The sequence below is a fragment of the Talpa occidentalis genome, unplaced genomic scaffold (assembly GCF_014898055.3).
Source record: "Talpa occidentalis isolate TD23 unplaced genomic scaffold, MPIMG_talOcc4v2.1 talOcc4.16, whole genome shotgun sequence".
In the NCBI taxonomy this organism is placed as follows: domain Eukaryota; kingdom Metazoa; phylum Chordata; class Mammalia; order Eulipotyphla; family Talpidae; genus Talpa; species Talpa occidentalis.
Window position 1 is genome coordinate 8,609,883 of NW_023601653.1, and position 22,280 is coordinate 8,632,162.

The 22,280-nt window shown below is 48.1% G+C and overlaps 1 protein-coding gene across 2 annotated transcripts in view; it reads left to right on the forward strand.

Moving 5' to 3' along the window:
* LARGE1 (LARGE xylosyl- and glucuronyltransferase 1) overlaps positions 1 to 21,089 on the forward strand; it is a 436,269-nt gene extending 415,180 nt beyond the window's left edge. For both annotated transcript variants that reach the window (XM_054696078.1, XM_037513671.2), the window contains exons 13-15: positions 12,148 to 12,294; positions 15,450 to 15,645; positions 18,641 to 21,089. In XM_054696078.1, coding sequence (XP_054552053.1) covers positions 12,148 to 12,294; positions 15,450 to 15,645; positions 18,641 to 18,838 — 541 coding nt within the window. In that variant the 3' untranslated portion in view covers positions 18,839 to 21,089. The remainder of the gene's footprint in view (positions 1 to 12,147; positions 12,295 to 15,449; positions 15,646 to 18,640) is intronic.
* Positions 21,090 to 22,280: the final 1,191 nt, after the last annotated feature.

The following is a 22,280-nucleotide window of genomic DNA, read 5'->3' on the forward strand; positions in this document are numbered from 1 at the left end:
AACTACTTCTGCATGGACATCCAACCAAATGCTCCTCCCAAGCTGTTAAATACTAATATGAAAATTGATGTTAGTTTATGGAGTCTTTATCCTGTGCCCACAGCCCTGCCAGAGGTAGCCATCACCTCTGTTTGCCACACTTCCCTCCCAGGTATTGTTGCGGCTGATCACTCTGAGACCCAGGGAGGTTAAATGTCAGTGTCAGAGGAGGCACATGGTCCACCCGCTTAACAGCCCGCTCCCTTGTGGCTGGGGCCACGTCACCAGAGCAGGCTGATTGGCAGCCCTTTGGTCGGTCCCCCAAACACTCACATCACCCTTTTTGGGGGTCCTACTCAGTTAGCAAAAAAAAGTTCAGCATCATAGCACCCTGAACAGTTGCTTAGCAACCAGCTAATATTACAGCCAAAACAAACAGATTGCAAATAATTAAAGCAGTTAGTTATATGCATGGACATGGCTGCAAAGTGTCACTTCCTTAAGATCTCTCTCCCACCCCTTCACCTCTTTCTTCTAAAGAAGGCATTTGTGGATGTGCAGCCTTCACTCTTGATTTCAGGAAAGACAAGGGAAACTCAGCGTGGCTTGGCAGAGGGCATGGAGCCCTGCCTCTCACTCCTGGTCCTGTTCTACTCACCAGATGTGTGGCTTAGGGCAGCTTACTTGCCCTCCCACTTACCGTCCCGACCTCTGTTTCTTCCATGTATGGAAGGACTGATAACAGCCTCTTATATGCATATGGCACAAGCACAATACTGATTGTCCTGTCCTTTGGCCCATTAAGTCTTGAGCTTCTCTGCCAGGCCCCACCCCAACCCCAATCATTGCAAACTCTGCCACTTCCAGCACAGCCTGGCCAACTTCAAATAACCACCTCAGATTTTTTTCTTATGCAATGAGAAACTACTCATTCATTCATTCATTTCAAAAATATCTAATAAGCAACTACTATGTGCACTGCAATGTTTATTGCAGCATTGTTTACCGTAGCCAAGAACTGGCAACAACCTAAGTGCCCATCAACAAATGACTGGATAAAGAACAGGTGGTATATACACAATGGAATACTACTCAGCTATGAAAAAGATGGAATCTTGCCATTTTCCACAACATAGATGGACCCAGAGGGAATTATGCTTAGTGAAATAGGCTAGACAAGGAAAGACAAACACCATTATTCTCTCATGTAGATAAGTGATTCCCTGTAGAGAATTCAAACAAACAGACGAACTCAATAAAACGAAAACCAACTTACAAGTATATAAAGCAGCCTTGCAATCCCGGAATTAAAAAAAAAAATTTCATGTGTACCTACTATGTGCCAGGCAGCATGCTGCATGATAGCATGGTCCCTGGTGTCCATCAGACTTGCGTTTCAATGCTGAATCTTTGTTACTCAATATTTACTTGACCTTGGGAAAGGTGCTTATCCTCTTACTCTGTTTATCTGTGAAATGGAATTCATATTATTTCTTCCCCCTTAAGGTCCCGGGAAGATAAGATGTAATAGTATTTGGAAAGCACCTAGCACAATGCCTAGAACATTCTCCATGAATATGCAGTGTCTGCCTTGGCCAAGCCCTGGGGCCAGTGAAAAGATCAGATCCCCACCCTCATGGGGTTTCCTTTCTAGGAGGCACCTATAGGTGCTACCACTGTTCTTGTTATCACACACAGATGAAAGATATGGAAGTTCAGACTCACAAGCAGATGGATCCAATGTGAGTGGATAGGGAGGCCTCTCAAGGAGGTAGTAGTGTTTAGGCTTGAATGATTGATAGGTGTAAAGGCGTGAATGGTGACATGTTCAAGGAATGTTGCAGAATGGCAGAGGGTGGAGGCCCTAGGTGGGTAGGGGGCTTAAACAGCTCCCCTCGGTAGAGACTGCCCACATCCATGAGCAGGTTTCTCTCCTCTTTGATTAACCCTGCAGAATCCTTCTCTTTGTTCAGTGCCCGAAGCTTAAAATATTTCCACTTTGCAAATGTAGCCTTTGCTTGTAGAGGACCACACTGTCACTCTGGGCAGAGACTATATTCTGCCAGTGTACAAGGGACAAATTTCAGCCTTTTGTGTTGTCTCCAGGATGGCGCCCCACCACCCTCCCCCGTCACGTCTCCCCTGGCACCTAATGGCTGTCCTGTAAATTCTGAGTGAGAGTAGAACTTGGAACAAGGCCAAGTAGAGGTGGCACCAAGGGAGGTCACTGGCTGCTTGTCAGGAGACATGACCTTGGGTTCATTCAGTCCTTGCAGTTCTACTCCAGCTGCAGTGCAATGAACATTTATTGAGCACTTACTATGTGCCAAGAGGTGTTACAAACACTCTTGCAGGTATTTTGTCATTTAACTTCCCTACAATTCATTTTACAGATGAGTTGTTAGGCTAAGTCATAAGCCCAGGAGCCCAGCGTTGCTAAGTGGATAACTAGCTTGTTCTGGGTTTATCCAGAGGCATGCAAGGCTTAATCTGTTTATCGGTGTCACTGGCTGATGGGTCCAGCTACACCATTGTCATGATGGCCAGGATCATCATCTCAGCTTGTAGACGTCAAGTCCCTTCTGTCTTCTGCAGAACTGTCTTAACATGTACACGAGATAATTCATTTAGCCCTCACAAAACCCTGCAGCCCAACTCACAGATGAGAAAATTAGAACCAAGGATGTAACTTGCTGGAGGGGACAAGCAGGTGAGTGTCCAGGTCACACCTGGAACCAGGCAGTCTGAACTCCAGCCTTTGTCTCGGATTCCCCACCCCTACATCTCCCATATCCAGGGCCAGCAGTTATCAGGGTGGCAACAGAGAAAGCACCCTCGATGTGGAGCCTTGATTGCCAAGAGTAATCATCTGAGCAACAGGGTAATTAAATAGGGATGGACAGGGATGCTGGGAATCGCACGGCGCCCCCTAGCACAGAGGAGGCACAGTAAACTACAGCTGTTTGGTTTTTTTTTTTTTATTTAATGTGCCCCAAAGCTTATTCTTAGCTTCCTGTTCTTACTCACTCTTCCCTGACTGACAGTTTCTCCCTCTGGGTATGTTAATACCCTCAGTTTAGGAGTCTCCCTGTCTTGCTGGAGCTTTCAGGTGCCTCTGCTTTTCTCTGACCCTATCCTTTCTGTGTCCTTCCTGGTTCTGCTCTCTGTGGGCAGCCCTATCTCCTTCATTTGCAAGTCCTGGCTGTTGTCTCCACACACTGCCTGGAAGACTGTCTGCCAGGGGCTCATTTCCTTGGCAACGGCAATAGAATCCCAGAAAACCCTATTACCTGGCCTCCATGTTGAGGGATGTGAAGAAAGGGCTCAGCCAGGTCTGCTGCAGAGTTATCAGCACAGATAACAAGCACAGCTTAACTCAGCTGCCTCTTTCCTCTCTGCCCTGAGGTAGGTTGCTAAATCCTCAAAGGTGTTTTCCAGATGATTCCCTATTGCTCTGATTGAAAGCCCTACTTACATGTAGTGCTATTGAGAGTAGGCGATTGATATGGGCTGGGGCATTGTGGGGGGCAACTGGAGACAAGGAGGCTTCTCATAGCCTCCGTGAGTCTGACTCTCACACGCACACACACACACACAGCCTCATGCATGTGCATGCACACACACATACATGCACTCACACCAATACCCTTCCTTGTCCCTCCTGGTCCATCACATCTGTGGCCACGTAGCCCGGCTGCTCCAGTTTGCACTGCGCCCACACACTCATTCCAGGAATAAGCTGACATCAAAACAGTCTGAGAGAGTCTCAGAGCCACGCCTTGGGTTACTCTTCACATGGGGATCACCCCAACCCTGCCCATCAACCTGCTGAGAGCATCACCAAGCCCAAGGACCCCAAAAGGAAAAAACACATGCTCCCCCATGCCAGGCATTGTGCTAGGTCCTTGAAAAATGTGATCTTTGACAAATTGTGTCTAATAATCAAAGATAAGTGCTTTTATTCCTATTATATAAATGAGAAGATTCAAATGCAGGTCAGTTTGCCCAAAGGTGCTATGTATTTCAGTGGCAGAACTAGTTTCAGCCCCAACTCTGTCACTTCCAAAGGACCCTCTTCTTAATACCACCCTCTCTCCCACACGTGACAACTATGATTGAGTCCTTTGTTCCCTGGACATTATTGATGCCTACTGCATGCCAACTCCTGTGCAACATAACCATGAATGAGGCTGGGCCTGCCATAAGTCCAGCAGAGTGGACAGGTCCACAGGCAGGCACTCTGCCTCCTCAGAGAGCAGGATGGTCCAGGATAAGCTGGTCCCAGGGTAGATGCAGGAGGACATCAGGGTCAGCAGAGACATACCAGGGAGGGTGGGGTGGCCCGCTCCTCTCACGGTGCCCAAAGCCCAGGAAGAAAGAGCAACGCTGGTTCTGAAACAGATGTGCACACACTTGTGCAAACCAACTCACGTTTCTTTCCCTCCTCCCATCCTCTTAATAGAACTTTCCATGGAGTGAGTCCTGGGAACTTGTACAAGAACCACTGGGGTTCCCTACAGCTCGGGGGGGATGAAACCACGGACTCTGTGACTTGCATGCCATGGACTGAGCTGCACCTCATCTGCGCGTGGCGTCCTGGCAGCAGCTGACCTTTGGTCAGACCAAGGAGTCAAAGGCAAATGATAGTGGTGAGAGAAGCTCGTGGCCAGTGCCAGAGAAGTGGTATTCCATGAGCCATGGCGCACACACTTGTCTGCTTCTCCCTTCACACCTGTGTTCTGGCCTCTGTCCCATTAACACCTGCAAGGGGGCTGCTATGGGGATGCTATGGCCACGTCAGGAACGCGAGCATAGACTAGCCTCCCGCCACCTCGCTCCATCTGTCCCTCACCTCTCCCACCAGCTGCCTTGACCCGTGAACTTCAAGAAGCTTGTTGCGTCCAGTTATAAAGTCATCGCATTAACAGGCTTGGCCCAAGGAGACCCTGTGATTGATCTTTCAGGTTATTTCTAAGCGGGTGCAGTCTGCATTAATGCAATGATGATGACAGGACGACTGCGAACTGTGCTGTCAGGTGAATTAACCTCGTGGAACCAGAGCGCCCTCAGGGGTCAGCTGAACACCAGTAGCCTCATGGTAGCTTGTAGTGCTTAAAGAAGTGACCCCTGTAGGTCCCTTAGCATAGTGTGGCTACTAAATACATGAAAGCACTGCTTATGATCTTTAATTGATCACCTACTGTGTGCCAGGCATGCTCTAAGAAATCAGTTCCCCCAAATCCTATGTGCTTTATATTTCGAGTTGCAAGTATTTAGAACCCCATTCCCTTGGCTGCCTGAAACCCGCTCTATAGTCAGAACTCGGCCCCAGCTCCAGAGAGCGCGCACTTCCAGCCCCCTGGCTCTCTACACCTCACCCTCCGTAAGGACAGAGGTTATATCTGTCCCCTCCACTCTGCAACCAGTATCTGTGCCTGGCTTCATAAATATTCATTCATTAATGAATACATTATCTTAGTTCTCTTAATAGCCAAGTCTGTGAAGTATTTGTTATTATCAAGATCAGGAAACAAAAGCCCCAAGAGTTCAGAAAATGGCCCATGATTAGACAATTAGTGCCGTGGTGGAGCTAAGATAGAATCTACATCCTCTGATTGAAAAGATCACGCGCCTCCTCTCACCGCCAGCCTCCCTTCAAACCGGCCTCCCCGGAGAGCTATCCGGCCCTCAGATGCGTTGCAGGTAATTTTGGCTGGTTCTTCTGGAAACATCAGAGTATCTGGCCACGTTCACACCACAATCCCAGATGGAAGCCACGTGCCGGAGTCAAGAGCAGAAAGAACCTGGGCTCCGGGGTTCAAATTACCCTTGCCCTGCCCCTCCCTCACGTCCCCCCAACACTGCAGCTTGGCGCACCCCTGCTGCCCTACCCCCACCAGCCCACTCACGCACATTATTGGGCTAATCCGCCACTGTCTGGGTGTCCCCATGGTCCCCCGTATAGACAGACCCCCACAGGAGGTCATTCCTAACCCACTTCTTCCTGTTTAAACTCCACTGTGCTGTTTATTTTCTTTCCATCAAGGGTAGATTCTTTTCCTCATTTTGTTTTCCTGAAGAGGGCATCCAGCTGGGAGGGCAATACCGGAGCCTGCACCCGTGAGAGATCAAATTTGTTTCAGGGAATTCCGAGTGAAGCAGAATGCACAGAAGGAGAGAAAAGGGGGGTAGACCAGTCATCTTTGAGGAAAACTGGCAAGTCACCCAAATCCCATTTCCAGACGACTTGTGCCGTTTGTGGGGCTGCAGGAGGGGCCTGGCCAACTGGCTTCCTCTCCTAATGCTGAGCGCATTGCTAAGGAGTAGGTGTCAGTCATGGGGTTTCTTCCCCTGTGGACCCTGTGAGCCAAAATCTCCCCATCTCTAATCACTTGAATCTGAATGTTTTTACTACAAAGATCCTTATCACAAGAGGATGGCATGTTTTGCCATGTATAAGGTCCCTGCTTCTCAGTCAGTGCCCCGCCCTTTCTAAACAGCCCTGCTTCTGCCAGGAGCTGGCCCCCAGCTGCACTCCAGAGAGGGCGAGGAGGCAGCTTGGAGGTATGTGGGTCCTGTCCCCATCATGGAAACCACCCTTTACTCCCCTCAGGACGGGCAACCCTGTTGTCAGCTGCTTTTCATCACCATCATTGTTACTGTCCTGATGCCAGAGAGCCTGCCCGAGTTCCTTCCTAAATGATCTCCCTGCTTCTACACAGGTAGTTCCACGCCTGCTTCCTTCACAGCACAGAAACACGTCGCCTCACTCCTTAGCTCAGAGTTCCTCAGTGGCTCCCCATCTCGCCAGCAGTAAAATCCCAAGACCTCTGTAATAGTTTCAGGGGCTCCCGTGACAAATTAAAGCAACACCAGTGTACTGTCCTACAGCTCTGGAGGTCAGGACGTGAAGAGTCTTACAGAGCTGACATCCAGGGAGAGCTGGGCTGTGGTCTTCCTGGAGGCTCCTGGGGAATCTATCTTCTTGTCTTCTAGAGGTCACCCACATTCTTTGTGGGTTGTGGCTGCATTGCGCTGACCTCTGCTCCTTGTCCTATATCCTCTGTCCCTGACCTTCTTACCTCCTTCTGACAAAGACCCTTTTGCTCACATTGTAGCCTCCTGAATAATCCAGATCCTCTCCCCATCTCAACATCTTGAAATTAATCACAAAGTCCCCTTTGGAAGGGTTTTAGGCAATAGGCTGTGGGCCTCTTTGGGGACAGGGGAGTGGGTGGTGGGCTGCTTTTAACTACCACAACCTCCAGTGATCTACGGGACCCTGTAGGGTCTGCAGCACCCCCTTCCCGTGCCTCCCTGGCCCATCATTCAGTACTCTCCTTATTCCTGACTGTGTCTAGTATTGGGGCCTTTGCTCTAGCTGTTTCTTTAGCCCAGAAAACTCTTGAGCCAGGCCACCATATGACCTGCTCTCCCACCTGCCTCAGCTCCTTGCTTAAATATCCCCTTCTCCACGAAGCCTACCTGAACCACTCTGTGCCTCTGACCTACCTAATGCACCTGACCCAGCTGCCTTTTCTCAGCAATTCTCACTTCCTAACCTACTAAATAATTCACTATTGTTCTCATTTGTACCCCACACACACACGCGCGCACACGCACACTGAAATGTCAGACCAGGGCTGGAGTATCTGCCTGTTCTGTTCCAGTCTTTCCTAGGTGCTTCCTCCGTGCCTGGGCCTGGCACAGAGTCAGGAAATGGGCAAGTAGAAGAACAATGTGCTAAAGCCAGCCCCTGGCTGGACCTCAGACAGCAGGGGAAGGCCAGTAACGATGCAGGCCCCATCACCAGGCCACCCACGAGGTGGGCAGGTGTGCACCATGATGGTCACATGACTGAGCGTTCATCACCTGCCAGGTGCTATGGAAGCTCTTTGCATACAAGAACATCCTCACAGACACCCTTGGAGATAAATGCTGTTATCACCGCCCCCCCACCCACACACATTATAGATACAGAAATTGGAATAGAAATTAAATAGCCAGGAAGGGAACGCCAGCCCCAGAGCCTGCACCCTCGCCACTGCTGGGTGAAGTCACGAGACCCTGCAGCTCTTCCTCGTGCCTTATTCCTCCGAGACACTTCCCTGTAATCGCTGCATGCCAGGAACCAGGGCCGTTTCCCTGGTGACAAAGACCTGCCTCTAAGGCAAAGATGGGCTTTAAAGCAGAGATATGAAGGGAGGTGTGTGTGCGTGTAAGTATGTGTGCATGTGTGTGCTTATACAATCAGCTGCCAAGGTCAAGCTTGGGATTTGCAAACTGTAAGCACCACAAGCCCATTGAGCTGACAACTGCCCCTGCTGTTTCTTTGACTCAACACGGAGCCCTTGAGAGCCCTCAGTCTCTGCCCACCTCCACCCCCTCAATTGGCCTGGGGCGCCTTGCTACTCACCCACATCTCCTCCTCCTCACCAGTTTTCCCAGCTAGAAGAAAAAAAAAAAAAAAAAGGCTCTAAACTATTTGCATACTTGAGTAAGTTGAGGGGAGCAGCTAAGGAAGAAGAAGATCTGGGAGAATAGATTGGGAGACAGCAGAGCGAGACTCTGGCCAGCTCTGCCACACTGGAAGGGGTGAGTGTGCTCTGGCGGGATCACCTGAATCATTTCTGACATAAAGAATGACTCAGAAGGCTGGCTAGAGCCTAGACCTAATCAACTCTGTTCCATAGACAAGCAGGCTAGCAAGTCAAATCGCCCCGGTTGTAAGCAGTAGGTGGCCTTTTCTGAATCCTCTGCACCCACCCTTTCTCCTGCAGCAGCCCCGCCAGGCACTGAGCCAGGGAAGTGGGAGGGAGCTCATTCCTTAGTCAGATGTTCTAGGACAGGCACTGTGTTAGGCTCCGAGGGATTATTTCATTTCATCCTCAAGGCAACCCTGATTGAACAGATAAGCATTCTCATCTTCACTTTACAGATAAGCTGGACCAGGAGAGGCTGAGCAATGAGAGGGTGGCAGGCAAGATTTGAACCTGGTGCTAGCTGGGTCCTAGTGGCTGTGTTTGCCACTCTTTACACCAGCAGGGGTCTGAATTACAGCCATGCTAGCCTGGGTGTGTTTAGGCTGTGCCATCTAGGTTTGTGTGAGTATACGCTGACATTTGTTCAGTGAAATCAGTAAATGACTCATTTCTCAGAAGTATCCGTGTTAAGCAATGCTTGATTATACTGCCACAGTTACCTGTGGTTTCTTTTAACAGTTTCTCCATCTAAAAGATGATGTTGTCAGTTTGTAAATATTTTTGAAAGTGTCTCGGACAAAAATCATGGTCAGTGGATCAATAGGATTGTTCAGAGAAATAGAATCAATGGCTGGCTGGATGGGTAGACAGTGAAATGGGTCAGTGGATGGACAAGAAGGAGGGAGGGATGGATGGATGGATGGATGGATGGATGGATGGATGGATGGATGGATGGATGGATGGATGGATGGATGGATGGAAGGAATAGACAGATGATAGATAGGCAGGTAGATTGATTGATAGATAGATGGATATTTTAAGGAATTATGGGGATGGCACTTCTGAAATCCACAGTACATGTGAGCCAACCAGAAACCCAGCCAGGATTTCTTGTTACAGTCCTGAGGCAGAGTTCCTTCTTACTCAGAAAGCTTAGTTTTTGTTCTTAAGGCGTCAACTAATTGAATGAGGCGCACCCAAGTGAAGGGTAAGGGCCTTTACTTAGAGTTAACTGACAGTAAATATTGATCAATCCACAGACTCACAACAACATCTAGATGAATGTTTGATGCCATCCCCCACCCCTTTGGCCCATAAAATTAACTATCACCATCAGCATCCGCCAGGTACTCTGCAGCCACCAGGCATTGCACCAAGTATACTCCCCATGTGCTTTTGCTTTTCCTCATCAGAATCCTCAGTTTTTATTTAGTGATCTATGAGAGATGAATGAAGTCCCCCAGCATCACCCCACCACCAAGCCTGGCCCAGAACTCAGGCCTGGAGGCAACCAGGACAGCCTTCTCACCTCACCACATCGCCTCTCTATTCCCAGACCACTCTGTGCTTGAAGCAGAACTCACTTTCCAGATTAATGGTAGCAGCGAATCCTGCAGTCCTCAGTGGTCAGCAGGCCCGAGCCGAGGTAGGGTTCCCAGCAGCACACGGGCAGAAGGCCCCAGGCCTCTCAATGCCTGATGTGCCCAGAGCCGGGACCCTGAAACCACGTTATTGCTGAAACAACCTCGTAACAAGCCCTGGTCAGGACATCAATATCGAAACCTCCTTGAACATTCCGAAATGGACCTATCTAGTGTCAATCCATCTTCCTGGCAGTTGTGTTTCAGTGAGATTAAAGGTAATCTGCAGAGAGCACTTGGGAATCCGATCACCTCTGCACAAAGGGAAATAAAGCTTCCTAGGACTGCATTTTTTTGGACATGCTGCTCACTGGGCCTACTTACACTCTAGACTTTGCAATATCTTGGTTAAGGTTATTTGATTGCAAGAAACAGAAGCCAATGCTAGACAGCTTAATTAAGATAAAAAAAATTGAAGAAAAGCCAAACAAAAATCAGTGGATCGTATGCCTTATGGAATCAGAGCAGGAACTGGAAACCGATACTTGAGACTGTAATTAACTAGGGCAGCTCTGGGCCCCTTCACAGCAAACGTTTAGAAGCCTCTAGGATGCTTCCTGACATGGGTCCAAGCCTGCCAGTGGCTTCCAGTCTCTGCATCTCTGTTTAAATTTCCAAGAATGAGAAACTGATTTGCTCAGCTTGAGTCCAGGGTCCATCCCTGGGCACCCATCCCTGGCCAGGGCTTCAAGGGCAGCGTCACCTCCTGGATGCCATGTGCACAGAGGCCACGAGAGAGGCCTACCTTTGAGCAGCGCATGGCTGGAAGTGGCTACCATGATAACCATGATCATCATAGTAGCTCAGGACTTCCGTGGAGACATCCAGGTCCATAGAGTTCTGCATCCCTCCCGTGTGTGTTTCCACCCCATGCAGCTCTTCGTAGTTCAGTCCTTCTGGCCTCCCGTACTCCTTCTGTAACATTCATCTCTTAAAATAATTAGTTACAAATGCAATCATGAGCCCCAATTTTAGAGCTATGCCATGGCTTTCAGCATCCTGAGACACTTTATGTAAGTACCAAGAAGGAAGAGTATTTGGTTATTTTGCTCACTCTGCATCTCCAAATGCCTAGCATGATCCCTGGCACTTAGCAGGTGCTCAGTGGCTTTGCCATCTTGGTCCAGGAGTATTTTTTAGACCCTTATGTCTGATCCCCAACACCCAGAGTCAGCAGATACAGTACTCTCCTGTCCTGGGGGAAAGCTGGTAAGCTTGGGCTCTGCCTGTGTCTAATGTATGTTCAATATTAAAGAGGATGCCTGGCCACGGGTGGGGGATCTGGGTGTTTGAAAACAGTGAAGCTATTGTTCAGAGACAACCCAGGAGAATGCAGCCAGAACAAGCAGCTCCAGCCTGCTGTCCCCACACACTCGGTGGAGGTTCTAACGCGGAGTCATCCTCTGTGACTCTCCCTGAAATAGACGTGGTAGCATGTCCAGGAGAGCGATGTTACTGCCCCGTGTTGAGCGATAGGGAGACGCCACACTTAGCCAGAATGGCAAGACTCAGACAGAGCCAGGCTTCAGATCCCCTCTGTGCTCGTGACCCTCTCTTACAAGCCTCGTGACCCACTCTGCAACTTTCTCTGGTTCTAAGAGATGCTCACAAAGCAGGAAAGGGTCGACAAATCCAGAAGGGCAGGAAGTGGGACTCAGAGGAGCAGAGCAGAAGGCCAGGCTCCCAGGCAGGCATGCAGGACGGAGAACTTTCTGCAGTAAGAGGGACACCCACACTGTCATTGGGGGGCAGGTCTGATGAGCCCAAAGGCTCTGGGTCTGGGGGGTCACATAAGTGGTTTTGAGTTTCTGCTGGGTAACTGCCCTTCTCCATGCCCCCCACCCAGCATTCTGCACCAGTCGTCCCTTCTTCCAGCTTGGGACTCAAGGTAGGCGTGTCTGCAAGACTTCAGGTGCATCATTTGCATGAAAGTGTCCAGGCGCTGCTGAAAATGAACCTCAAAGAAACAAGTCGTTTTTTTTTCCTTTTGTGCTCTAGTTCGAGAGCAATTTAACCTTTTGACCTCAGCTCCTCTCTCTTTTCAGGAAGTCTGTCATCCAACTCGACCTCGCCAACACCAAGAAAGCGATGATCGTGCCTGCCTTCGAGACGCTGCGGTACCGCCTCTCGTTCCCCAAGTCGAAAGCGGAGCTGCTGTCTATGCTGGACATGGGGACGCTCTTCACCTTCAGGTGCATAGCCCCCACTGCCATGCCCCGGGGTGCCCCAAGGTCTCCCTCTCCCAGGAACCCCCACATTGAGCTGTGGCCCAGACTTTGCTGCTGCCCTTCAACCATCTCAAGGCCAAAAAAAAAGCACCCCTGGCCCCAGATACTGCATTTTGAGTCCTCCCTCTCTTCCCCACACCATGTACCTCATTTGCACATGGGTGACAGACGTGATGGGAGGGCAGGAGTCCTGGGTTGGGAATCCCACTTCTTTCTCTGTGTGCCGCCCTCAGGGTGGCCAGGTTCCTGATCCACCCCTGCCTGCGTTCTCCCCGTTTGCTTGTTCATTCTTTGGGTAGGTGGGTTTCACCCTCTTAGCGTGTGGTCGTGATTTTCCTTTTCCCCTTCCTGGAAGTGGTCTGTTCTCCGAGGTCCTCAGACCTAGGGTGGGAAACAGTGGCATCAATGACTGAAGCTGTCAAGGTGACTCCGAGGTTGGACACAGCAAGTGTGGCTGTGAACCGACCTGTCGCCCACATGACAGTTGTGAACAAACCCCCTCACTTTTCTGACCTCCCAGATCCCAAAGTCCTGCAGGAAGATCACAGAGAAAGCCCTTTCCACCCTCCAGTGTGCCCAGAGGGTGTATCGGCACAAATGTAAAGGGGATCCATCTCCCGAGGATGGGCTGGGGTACCGAGTGCAGTGCCTCCTGGACTTGGAGTGCTGCGAGTCTCTGGACAGCGGGGTTGAAGAGAGAGTCCTCACTTCCTCTGCTCCTATTTAAGAGGCTTTCACTTTGTACTATGTAAGAACCACCAGCACTTCTTCAAGTTAAAAAATGTCTATTTCTAGGCAATCTGAATTGTACTGAAAAGATTATAATAATGTCTTGAGTTTCTGTACCTCTGTTATGTTACTAGAAGTTTCTAGAAGGTTTGCCAGACAAGTTTTATTTATTGGAATTAACTTTGTGAGCTAAGTTATTTATTCAACAATCAAGAGATGATCTTAATTCATATTTTATACACATAAGGACACTGAGGAGTGAAGAGGTCCTATTGGAGCCAGAACCCAAATTCCAGAATTCTGGAAAGTGGGCAAAGAGAGTAAATATCCCACAAGCCAAGCCTTCTTTCTTTTCAGAAAGAAATAATAATTACTATTTGTTGAGAACTTAACATGTGCCAGCACAGTGATCCGCTCACATGATGCTCACAACAAATCTAGTGGGTAGGTACTGTTATTGCCATTTTATAGACAAAGACACCAAGGCTCTGAGAGGCTAAGTAACTTGCCCCAAGGACACCCAGCCAGAGCACAGCAGGGCCTGGATTCCACCCAAGTCTGAGAAGCTGCAGAGCCTACTTTCTTAACCAAAATACCATCAGACTGCTAATCAAGTTCTGAATTCCTTGCCAATCTGTGTTTGGTAAAACACTGTTAAAATGGCTAAATCATTGAGACGTTGAGACTCTGATACCAAACCTTAGCCCGAGTCTCCCACTGATGCCAGAGGCTGATAGTTGAACCCTTGGCGAATTTCCAAGGCTTCCTTCCTTCTCCACCCCGAGGTGATTTGAGAACTAATTTCAAGGCCAGGTCTGTGGGCATGAGAACTGGGGTTTAGCCTTCTGTGTCCATGATGGCTGCTCTGGCCCTCAGCTTGCAGGCCACCATGTCAAATGCTCAGTTACACACCCTCCCTCCAAGAAATTGCTTTTGTCATCTTCTGTCCAAACCTGAGCTCTTCGGCCTCCTAGCAGCTGAGAGCACTCTCCCTGCACTGGGGTGAGGGGTGCCCACACCCCTCAAGGCCTCTGGGGCAGCGCTTCTCAGAGTGTGTTCCTTCACCACAGCCTCAGTGTCTCCTGTGGACTTGTCAGAAATGCAGAGTCTCAAGTTGAACCCCAGACCTACAGATCAGAAACTCGGAGGGAGGAGAGGACCCAGTAATCTGTACAAAAATAGCCTTCAGTTAGTCTGAAACACACTCAGGTTTGAGACGCGCAGCTCAAAGCAAAGTGCCCCCCACTCCCTTCTCACAGCATCCTGCAAGGTGTCCCCAGAGACTTGTCATCACTCGTGTTTATGGGAAGTTGCCTCACATGTGTGGTCCCAGAGACCAAGCCCAGTCCAGTGTCTGCTGCAGGGGTGGCAGGTCCTCGGCTCATCTCAGGCTGTTCTAATGGCGAGTTGAGTGTAGCTTCACTCCGTTCTTCACTAACCAACCATTCAGTGAGGCGTCAGTCTTCTGGGCAGAGTTAATGGAAGCTGCCTCCCGCCCAGGTGTCCCTGTCCAGGTGTCCCTACCCAGGCGTCCCCGCCCAGGTGCCCTGCTCTTCCTCCACCCCATGTCCTGATTCTCACATTATAACAGGCTAAGAGTTTAGAGTCTAAAGATGGAGGAGAAATAAGTTGGCCATGGACACTCTGATATTGCTGAGAAGATGACCCCTATGAATTAACATCCTATCTTGGAACAAATAGCATTATTCAAGGGCAGAACCATGGACGGTCATGTGAGACCTCTCCTGCAGCCCACAGTGGTGTCTGGGAGGAATAACCAGTGCAGACTGATGCAGTTAGCTCATTATAAATGCTGCAGAGCACTCCCGGGCTTCACTCACCCTGTCGTGTACCCCTCCTTGTTAGTGAAGGATTCAGGTAACAGGCCATATTCAGGTCCTTGGGCCACCATAGCAAAATACCACAAAGAGATTTATTTTCTCACAGTTCTAGAAGCCAGAAGTCTGATACCAGGTGTAGGTAGGTCCATGCTTCCTCCAAGGCTCTAGGGGAAGGTTCCTTCCTTGCCTCTCTCTAGCTGCTGGTGGTTACTGGCAATCCCTAACTTTCCTTGGCTCCTGTATCAACCCCTCCAGTCTCTGCCTCTGTCTTCACATGGCCTCTTCCCTGTGTGTGTCTGTAACCAAACCTCCCTCAGCATTGCGGCAGCACCCACCCTCGTACACTCTCACCTCATCTGATGACATCTGCAAAGACCCTATGTCCAAGTAGGTCACAGTCATAGGCAGGGAGGTTATGGCTTGACTATATCTTTTGGGGGAACACAGATCAACCCACATGTCAGCATCTACCTCTTCCTCCAAACCAGCAGCCTTGGGCGAGCTCAGCTTCTTACCCTGCACCCACTGGCTTGTCTCCATGTGTCCCAGGTACCACGTCTGGATGAAAGGACACGCACCCACAAATTTCGCCAAGTGGCGGACCGCCACCACGCCTTACCGGGTTGAATGGGAGGCCGACTTCGAGCCGTATGTTGTCGTGAGACGGGACTGCCCTGAATATGACCGGAGGTTTGTGGGCTTTGGTTGGAACAAGGTGGCTCACATCATGGAACTGGATGCACAGGTGAGAGGGGTGTCATAGTGGGCCCGGTGCTGTGCAGGGGAGGGGAGGGTGGTGAAGCCTTGATCTCACATCTGCAAGGGACCTTGGAGATAAAAAAAAAAAAAAAAAAAACCACAGACCTAAGAGGGAACATGATGTGTTCAGGGGCTGTTGATTCCCAAATCATCCCTCTTTATTCAACCCTGGGTGAGAGTTGGGTTCCCAGCCAAAACCCAAGCAACTATGATGCCTGTGAAAATCCATTTCACCCCACCCTGCATCCTCACTCATGTCAGTGATGAAGACAAGCAAATGATCCCTATTCATCCCTTGTGCTGTGAGTCATAAATTGACACAAAGCTTTTTCAGTGTCCCATAGAAATGACACAAAGCATGTGGCTAAGATGCAGCTATTTATTCTACCCTGTAACTAAAGGAGGCATGATTTTTAGACTGTACTGTATTTAATCATGAAACCTTTTCATTCGCTCTACTAATATTTACTGAACCTCTGTTTCAAGAGAAATCTGCAGAAGTCCAGTAGTAGGGTAAATCAGAGGTCAGCAAAACTTCTCTGTAAAAAACCAGATAGCAAATCTGGAGGACTTTGCATGGCTTCGGGTCTTCCTTTTGGCTGCTCAGCTCCTCCACTGTAATTCAGTCATAGGCAATACCCAAACAAATGGGTTGGCCACGTTTCAATAAAACTTTATTTATAAAAACATGCAGTGGGCCAGACCTACCAGTCTGTCAAATGCTGTGTTAAACAAAAGTAAAGCTAAGCTGTTTAAATTCAGAAAAGGATATCTGAACCCCACAGCCCACCCTTTTTTCTCTCTGCTTTCTCCAAGGCACCTCCTCATAGACCACAGTGTAAATATTTCTCAACAGCACCTGAAATTCAGTAAAAGCAATGTTGGATGCTCAGTGTTGGTTGCCAGTAAGAGTCCCCTGGGAAACATCCCAACAGCTCCAGTATGTTAGGAGCATTCCAGATGATTCTAGCAAACACACTGGGTGGAGAATGACCGATGTAGATGAAGGTTGCAGTGTCCATACTTAACAACAGAAAGTGTGACCATTAGTCTACAGACAGGGGGCCCTGTATTGCTCACACACAGAAATGTTTAGTCTGCCTTAGCTTCTACTTGAAAGGAGAGAAATGTTATAATATTCATGTGTCCAGCAGTGTGATGAGGTGAACTGGTTCAAATAAACTTAACATTTCCAGCACTGAGACCTGGATTTTATTTGTTTTAGACAATTTTGACAGAGCTCTTGAAAACTGTTGCATATTTGCCTTCCTTTGTAATAGCACATGCCAAACCTCATTTTACCCTGGTTTAAAGAAATAATGTTTAAAGTGGTTTAAAGAAATAATGAGTACACAACTGACAGGTAATCCAGCCACACCTGCAGGGGCCAGTGGAATTGGAAGGACGCTGTTCCCATGTGAAATGTCCCGTGCAGCTGAGCTCTGGGGGTTCATGCATCTTCTTTGCATGGTTCTTCTCGCTCCTTCCCCACTGTCAGCTGTCATTTCTTCCTGCTGTCAGTATTCCTCTGCTCCTAACAGCTATCTTTCCCCTCCTGGTTTCCCTTTCTGTATTTATTCTGATCTGCTCTGGCCTGGGAAATGACATGAGCTTCTCAGACATTATGTCCAAAATCAGAGTAAATCGATTCCGAGTGCAGGTGTTCTGGCTTCCGCTGTGAGCTACATGTGTGTAACTAAAGTTGTGTCATCTGTTCTGGCTACTCAGAGGCCTTTTGTTTGCAGTCTGGGTATTCTGTCTGTGTTCTGCCATGTAGAGGAGGCATCTGATGGTACACTTGTAATAAGGATGCGTTGGTGAGCGTTTTATTCCCGATGAGCTTCCATCCAGTGGAACATTTTTTCCACTTTACTCCTTTTTTGTTTATTTCCTCTTTTGTATGAATCTATGAAGGCTGTGAAATCTCACCTAGCCCTGTGAGAAATCATATAAACAGACATCAGCTAATTGAGCTGGGAATCTCCCAGGGTGGCCTCATTCTAGAGCAACCATGTGAGTGCGAACTCACATTTATCAAAAACCTTTTATGATCCAGGAGCTCATGCCTGTAACTATCCATGCATTATTGGTCATCCTTCAAAGTAGATATTATTGCTTTCACTTTACAAGTGAGAAGACAGAGACTTGAAGAAGCCAAGTAATTTGTCTAAGGTCATGGAAAAAACCTTGAACTATTCCACTCTGTTAAATGAAACTCAACAAATGTAGAGATCTAATTGAGTATATTAAATGATTCATGAATAGGGCAGCATCCAGTCTAGATCCTGCAAGAGCTCACACAGAATGCAGGGTATTTATAGACAGAAAGGAAGTGGAACAAAAGATTATTTCAGGTAAAGCCACCTGCCCTCAGAGGAAGGCACAGGATTCTTACCATGCAGATGACCTCACCAATGCCGATTGATTGGTGCAGGATTATACTTTTTTTTTTTGTTTGTTTTATTTATTTATTTATTTGTTTGTTTGTTTATTTATACATGCACTGGGTACAGTCAGAAGCGTGGGAGGGTGAGAGAATTCACCAGAGCCAGAGCGGGGAGCAGAACAGGCAGAAGGACCGAAGCACACTGCTGAGGGGAGCAGCGGGCGGCAGGAGAGGTCTGCGTGCCATGTGGGACCCTCCTCCAGTGGCCGGGGAGCAGCCGGGGATCGAACCAGCGCCGCAGAGGCGGCGGGCAGCTTCGCAACCCAGCGCTCAACCGCTGCGCCACCGGGGAGGCCCAGGATTATACTTTTGAGAGAATTTGAAACTGCAATAGGTATTAAGCCTGGGTGAGGGACAGGGCATGAAGGACTCCAATGTGATGATGTTTTTGTTGGTCTTTCCATCAATGTGGTTGCGCTGTCCACGGTGCTTCCAGTTCATTCATTCCCATTGTCATTCAGTCATCCACTTGGGCATTCGTCGGACATTACCGAGGACTCTTGCAAGCACTCACATTGCCCCTGTCTCCTTTTAGGAATATGAATTCATCGTGCTGCCCAACGCCTACATGATCCACATGCCTCATGCCCCCAGCTTTGACATCACCAAGTTCCGGTCCAACAAGCAATACCGCATCTGTCTCAAAACCCTGAAGGAAGAGTTTCAGCAGGACATGTCTCGCCGCTATGGCTTTGCTGCCCTCAAATATCTCACTGCTGAGAACAACAGCTAGCACCAAGAGGCCCACCGCTAGGGAGAGACATTCTGTAAGAAGAGAGCCACTCGCTGTATGGGGCCCTGCCTTCAAACTCAAAATGGAGCAATGCTTTTTTGGTTTGTTTTTATTTGTCTCTTTGGCCCAACAAAGCTGCTCTCAATGCAGAGTTCTGGGACAAGGATCCGGCCAACCCCTCTCTGCCCCATGACCCGGCATTCCCAGAGTGTGGAAAAATAGTCCATCTGCATAGTCTCTTCAAGGATGGGATGCAGAGGGGTGAGAGGGAGCAAGAGGGTTATATTCCCACAAAGCCACGCACAAGCGGGTCTTTAGGATGGTCTGGTTACCTTCTGTGAAAAGGAAGTCAGGGTGTTGGGGGTTAGCCATCCAAGAAATAAAAAGCAAACTTGTCTCTTCATTCAGAGGAAACTTTCTTCTTTGCCCTGCAGTCTAGCTGGGTATCAAAATGGAGGGCAACCCAATGATCAAAATCAACCATTTGAAAAAAAAAATTAGTGGGGACATTGATTGTACCTGGAGGGAACTGGAGATGGGTTTGGTTGGTTCTTTATCCTCAAGGTCACTTTTGTTTTGTTTTTCTTTGTTTTTGTTTGTGGGGATTATGTTTGTTTGTTTCTCTTGGGTCTGAGACTCCAAAATAGAAAATCTGGTCTTTTAAGATTCTGAAGGAAAATCAACTGCCTCAACCAATGTCCCTCTATCAGTCATGACCCAGCAGGAAGACAAAAGTCTGCAGCCAATGTTTAAACACGGGTGGCTTTCTTGGGGACTCTCACTGAGACCCCCACAGTTTTGAATTCACTACTCTCCAGAACCGGGGACAGAAATGAGGACGGCAGGAATATGGGGGCCGACTGTTTTACAACCAGTCACCTTTTCTATTGGCAGTGACCAATTCATGAGGAAAGGGCTCTGAAGGAACTGTTTCCATGCACACGAAAGGTACAAACCTCTCAGGCCTCTAGAAGAACTTAAATAACCCAGGCGAGCCCAGTTCTGAAGATTCACGAATCCACTTGGAGTCCTACGGGAGCATTCAGTTGGGTTCCTCTGTGTCCACACCTGCTTCACCCCTGGAAGGGATGAGGTCACGACCTTGGGCTCCCTTCAGGACCTGTCCAAGGGTAGGCAAGCACCTTCACTGTTCCACAGATTGAGGAGACACTGGACTTTTTACCCATTTTCTTGAATCTTCAATATTAATGTTGTGTTTACATTGATGAGAACCAGAATCAATGCTGGGCTGTTTGTATTGAGTTGCCATGTGACCAGCAAATGCTGCATTCAATAAACGAACATACGGACTGTTTCTTCCTGTGCCCTCCCCTTCATGTAGGAAACCGGAGACACCAGTGTAGAGGGCCAACTCGATAAACAGCAAGTTTACACCTTCTGTTCTCCTGTTTCATTTCTCTCATCATTTGAATTTTCACCTTTCTGTCTCCCCATTAGATCTCACTTTATCCTCTGACCCTCAAAGTGTATTCAAATGTTCCATCGGGTTTCTGTGTCCATGCTGAAGCCAGATGTTTTATAGACCAGATGTGGACCAGCAAGGTAAATCACGGTCACTGTTCCGGCAGTCATTTGAAAACCCACAGTAATCTGAGTTATGAGACCCCGCAGTATGCTGTGTGCTCAAATGGATCTGCCAGATCTAGTCACTCAGATGGATTTCACAACCAGGAGAGCTTATACTCGGACTTATCCTCACTCAGATATAAACAAGTTGTGTGTGTGTGTGTGTGTCTCTTGTCAGTATCTTTTATATATAGCACATATGCAATGTTGATTATTACAAAAAGTAATGCACAACTACTGTAAAAAGGAAAATTCTGCAAAACTATTCACAGTAAAAAGTTCAGTTAAAAAGTCCATTTCTCCGTTGGTGTGTGGGAGCCAGTTCCAACCAGCACCAAAGAACTTACTGGGTGCATCTCTTCCCACTCCTGCATTCAGTAACATCACCTTCATATCTTGAAATTGGCTATGATGGGAATATTTCTATTCTGAAAAAAAAAAACAAAAAACCCACAAATCAGGGCACACACCCCCGAGAGCCGGTTATTTGACATTGACCGGCACGCCACAGGTACTGTACACACACACAGGTGCTGAAAATCTCTCTGCCTTCTCCACTGTGAGTGATGTGTTGATACCATTTTTTGAATGACTCATTACCAGCTACCTGAATCAAGTGAAAATGTGCTGCACTAGTTCTTCAGTGTTACAAGTCGACGTTGATTTTTTTTTTAACATTTTTCATGGCACCTGAGTCATGCCACCTTGCTTTCAACCCCTCTCTCTGGGTATAGTAGTGACTGTAGAGCATATTCAAACTGGCTCACCTCTAAATTGAAGGGAGGTCTTAATTACTTTGTAGCAATAGGTATAGAGGGGAGAAGGCTATACTCCACTCACTCTCAATACACTAAAGCCAGAAATTGACACTTCACACCAACAGGAGAAAATCCTGTTTCCCCAAAGACAGATGTTTAATGCTTAATACTCTGAAGCCAATTGTATGTAGGACTAGAGGTTAGGTGCACCCAAGTTCAACGCAGAAAGTGCCAGTCCACTGAGGCTGAGGTCTGCAGCACCAAAGGCATGAATTCCTCAAATTTACATTGAAAGCAGAAGCTCATGCCAGTCAAACCCAGTTCACGCCGTTGAGCCTGAGCCATCTGGGCAGAGGCCATCACTAAGGATGTTGATTATATCAGTTCTCTACAATAAAACTAGCTTATAAATGGATCACATGGATTTTTTTCATGCTTAAGTAATTTTGGCTTACCATTTTGACTTTCAGGTAGAAGGAAGGCTACAGTTCTCTCGTTTAGACCCCATTAACTTTCAGTGTCGGCACAGCTGGGATCTACTGAGTGACCACTAGGCGAAAGGACCTTTTGCTTAATGACTCCTTGCAGAAAAACTGCAAAGCGCCTATTACTGTCTATAGATGAGGAACCTGAGTGAGCTCTGGGAAGTGACTTCCCCAAATTCCCCTAGTCAATACATGGCAGAACCACCACAAGTAGGCAGAACCCAAGCCTAGTTGAATCCAAAGCTGCATAACCTGCAATGCTTCTCTTTTCCCCCGATAAAGAAATGGACACAAAACATTAGCAAGCAGGAGGATTTGAATCTCTATAGGAGAACTACCCAATTACAAGTGGTCTTCATCATCCATCCAGTAACACATAACCTTGGCAGCCATCTTTCCCAGGTACTCTAAATCTTACTATTCTCATGGACCTTCTGAAAATTCATCTGAAATAGACCTGGGCAATCTGTAGTCATGTTTAGACAGCTGGGACCAGCTCTGGGGAGGCAGCATTTGATCCCCTAAATGCTTCTGGGTTATTTCCTGGATTACACGGCACAGGTAGGGACTGAATTTTTAAGCACCCCTCTTGGACCTCAACTCAGCATGCTG